This window comes from Carlito syrichta, unplaced genomic scaffold, assembly GCF_000164805.1.
Source record: "Carlito syrichta isolate Samal-C Ts95f unplaced genomic scaffold, Tarsius_syrichta-2.0.1 Scaffold313490, whole genome shotgun sequence".
Taxonomy (NCBI): domain Eukaryota; kingdom Metazoa; phylum Chordata; class Mammalia; order Primates; family Tarsiidae; genus Carlito; species Carlito syrichta.
Genome location: NW_007257586.1, coordinates 91761 through 95719, shown reverse-complemented (window position 1 = coordinate 95719; position 3959 = coordinate 91761). Strand labels below are relative to the sequence as shown.

General features: G+C 48.2%; 1 protein-coding gene across 1 annotated transcript in view; it reads right to left on the bottom strand.

Moving 5' to 3' along the window:
• LOC110596749 (protein ZNF738-like) overlaps positions 1-238 on the bottom strand; it is a 2035-nt gene extending 1797 nt beyond the window's left edge. The window contains exon 1 of the mRNA XM_021718801.1: positions 128-238. Coding sequence (XP_021574476.1) covers positions 128-238 — 111 coding nt within the window. The remainder of the gene's footprint in view (positions 1-127) is intronic.
• Positions 239-3959: the final 3721 nt, after the last annotated feature.

Below are 3959 nucleotides of genomic sequence, written 5' to 3'. Positions count from 1 at the left end.
AGGTTGCTCAGATCCAGCAAGAGCAGGTTGAACCCGGCAGCTGTTGTGCATGGGGCGGGGACAAACCAGCTTTGTGCGCATGAGCAGGTGACTGAGACCGGGTTAGAACCGGAAACGACCCCCTCACTTCCGGTTCCTGTCTGATTGGCCAGTTCAAACCCCAGCAACATTTGATTGGATAAAACTTCCGGCCCTCTGGTCTCGAGTGACAGAACATGCGATCAAACACGGGCTGCATGAAGCAAGAGAATGTTGGGGTTTCCCCCAGCACCGGAATGTGGTGGGGAGGTGTGGGTTCCTGGGTCCCCTGCAGGGCTTGCTGGGAACATTGGCGTCTACATGGCTCCCAGTCGGTGGGTCACAGAGCTGCAGGACTACAATCCCAGCATGTCCCGGGAGAGGCAGTGTCGACCTGCATTCCAGCCACCCACCAACCAGGAGCGACGAAAACTCCCATCATGCCCTGAAGGGTCCCACAAGCCTCCTTCCCCAACCCTTCTGCCCAGGCTGCCCTTCGTCTCCTGAGCCTGCGCACAGAGCTGGGTTGTCCTCGCTGCAGTGTCCAGCACTCCGGCACCCCCATGTCTTCCCTTCAACTTGTCACTCAGTGACCTGCAGGACGTGGGAGTCCTTGGCGAGGATGCCGGGATATTCGGAAGCTGGGAGAAGAGGAGTATGACGGGATTGTCTCGAGAGGGGGAGTGGATGGACTTGGATGATTCGGCTGTGGCGGGACCGGCCTCCCCCTCAGCTCCGACAGTGGACCCCTCCCCACCGGCAGCTGGGCCTGGTGCCCTCGGTGTAGGTGAGACTAGGCTGGGACCCTGGGGACTTGTCCCCTCCGCGACATCACCAGCTGAACCCTCTGCGTCCAAGCCCACTCACTACGTGTTTGGGACCTGAAAGAGTCGTGGGGAGGATCTGAGCCAGGTGCTGGGCCCACAGGGGGAGGATCTAGGGTACTACCCCTATACCTCCTCTATCCCCCCCCCCAAGGTTACATCACAACGTTGAGGGAAAATTTCTCTCATTATGGCTGTGGAAATCAATACATTTCCATCAAAAGTGTGGTAGATTATCTAATTTCACAGGTGTATGAAAACATCCATTACATTTTTTGCTTCTTTGGTCAATCTCACTCCGTCGCTCAAGCTGGGGTGCATTGGCACACTCACGGCTACCCAGGCATCAACCTGCTGGGCTCCAGTAATCCTTCCACCTCAGTCTTCCAAGTAGCTGGAACTACAGGTATGCAGTACCACACCCAGCTAATTTTTTTTATTTTTATTTTTTATTGTAGAGAGGAGAGGTAGCCAAGGTGCCTAGGCTGGTCTTGAACCCATGGGCTTAGGTAATCTGCTCACCACGGTCTCCTGACACTGCTGATAATGCTTTCAATAAATTATTCTTTAATGCTGTTTTGTAATAAGAATATAATTCTCCATGGACCAAGAATGAATTTAGCCATATGGGATTACCTCCAGTTTACTGTTGCTTGGGAAAATAACGATAGTGGGTCTACAGAAACACACTGATAGATAACAGGTTTACCACTGTTTTGCAAAGCCACTAAAAAAAAACACATCAAGTGGTCAATGTTCCTCCACTCTAGAAACTTCCATCTGTTGTAAAAGGGTAAATGGTTGAATCACCATCACATGATCAGTACAAAGAAGGGAGATGTCCATGGTATATGACTTTTTGTTGTTGTGTGCTCTGATGCTACTCTTAAGAGCATTCACAGACAGAATTGTTGCTGTTTCACTATTAATATTTCTGTGGGTTTGCCCTTGTTAAAAATAACCATAGTGGTTTTCTTTGTCTGTTGTGCCCAGGCTGGAGTGCAGTGAGACACTCATAGCCACTGCAGCCTTGACCTGCTGGCCACAGGCAATACTTTCACCTCAAACTTAAGGCATGTGCCACCATGTCCAGCTAATTGCTTGATTTATAGCTGAAATGAGGTTGTGCCAAGTTACCCAGGCTGGTCTGGAACCCCTGGGCTAAGGGGGATAGCTGTGTGTTATGGCTCTCTTCCTGCAGTCCCCAAAAGTACTGGAATTACAGGCAAGAGCCATAACACCCAGCTATCCCCCACATGATTCTAACATGGAGACATTGTCTAGCTGAGGGTGGCCAGATATGTTCGTGAAAACTGAGTTCAGAAGGGAGGTCACCTGTTCTGCTCTGCTTGGGTTTGGTCAGGCAGGTAAGCTGTGGGATCATATATTCATTGCTGTAGCAGAAATTGCCAGTGTTTCTGCCAAGAGAGGGCACTTGTGGGAAGAAAAGAATTAACTCACACTTTGCACTCCTTGTAGGAGTTCATTGTTTTTGAATCTGTCTCCTGTGACAAAAGACAGAGAAAGGTAGACTTTTGCACCTTTTCTGGACCCTCCTGCTTGTGGGTGTGGTGGAATAAGGAAAGGATTGTGCTTATGTTAAAGGCATATTCTGGCTGTACATCATAGCTTATGCCAGGAATCCTATCACTTAGCGAGATAGAAGTGAGAGGATTGCTTGAGCCCAGGAGTTTGAGACCAACCTCTACAACATAGCATATTCATGTCGCTATAAAAATAATTGAAGACAGTTGGGCTCAGTGGCTCAGCCTGTAATCCCGCGGTTTGGAAGGCTGAGGTGAGTGGACTGCCTGAGCCCGTGGGTTTGAGACTTGCCTGGGTGGCAGAATGAGACTCTAACAAAAAATAACTACTTTCAATTTAATTTTAAAATACATAAAGGCATATTTTCAACATGTAGGTGTGACTTGTCCAGATCATCTCACCTGAAAAGAAATTCCAAGCTGGGCTCGGTGGCTCAGCCTGTAATCCCGCGTCTTTTGGAGGCTGAGGTGAGATTGCCTAAGCCTGCGGGTTCGAGAACAGCCTGGGCAAATTGGCAAGACCTCATCTCTACAATAAATCAAAAATCAGCCGGGCGTGGTAGTGTGCACCTGTAATTCTGGCTACTCAGAAGGCTGAGGTGGAAGGATCGCTGGAGCCCAGGTGTCTGGGAGTGGCCACTGCACTCCAGTCTGGGCAATAGAGTGAGACTCCAACTCAGCAACAACAAAAAAGAAATCCCAGAGGGCAGGCCTGGGTGGCTCAGGCTGTAATCTGAGCACTTTGGGAGGCCAAGGTAAGGGGACTGCCTGAGCCCACGGGTTCAAGACCAACCTGGGCAATTTAGCAAGACCTGTTCTCTACAATACATTAAAAATTGGACAAGCATAGTTCAGCCTGTAGTAACAGCTACTTGGAAGGCTGAGACAGAAGTATTGCCTGAGCCCAGCAGGTCATTGCTGGGGTGGCCATGAGCATGCCAGTATACCCCAACCTGGATGAAGGAGTGAAACTCTGACTCAAAAAAAGAAAAGAAAAGAAATCCCAGAGAAGTTGGAAGAAAAGGAAAAAATGCCTGGTTCTCAGGTAAATGTGTTCCAGATCAGAAAGACTTTTTTTAAAGTTTATAAACCTCACTGCTACTTGTGATGGTCTTGCCTAATGAGTATTTTTCATCTATTTTTCTTCTTCCTGATATTCAAGGGCTTTGAAGAACTTGTCTCCCTATATACCAGAGGTCCCACTGTTCTCAGCATCCATGCTGCCTAGTTGCCATAAACTGTTCTCACCATGGATATATGACCTGTAGTATTAAAAATGTTCCCCTGTGGTAGGGGAACATGGAATGGTATGGATATCCAAGCATCCCATCAGAAATGGGTAGATCCTCAGATATGAGAAAAGGATGAGAATAGGTATGATTAAGATTTCACAAGATGCTTCATTAGCTCCATGGAGAACACGGTTAATAGCATGCACATTTACACAGGATGGCAGTTACTGCCCAGAACACAAAAATGTCTGAATAAAGAATTATTAGAAGAGAGTTTTTTGGGGTTTTTTTTGAGTTGGAGTCTCACTCTGTCACCCAGACTGGAGTACAGTGGCTACTCC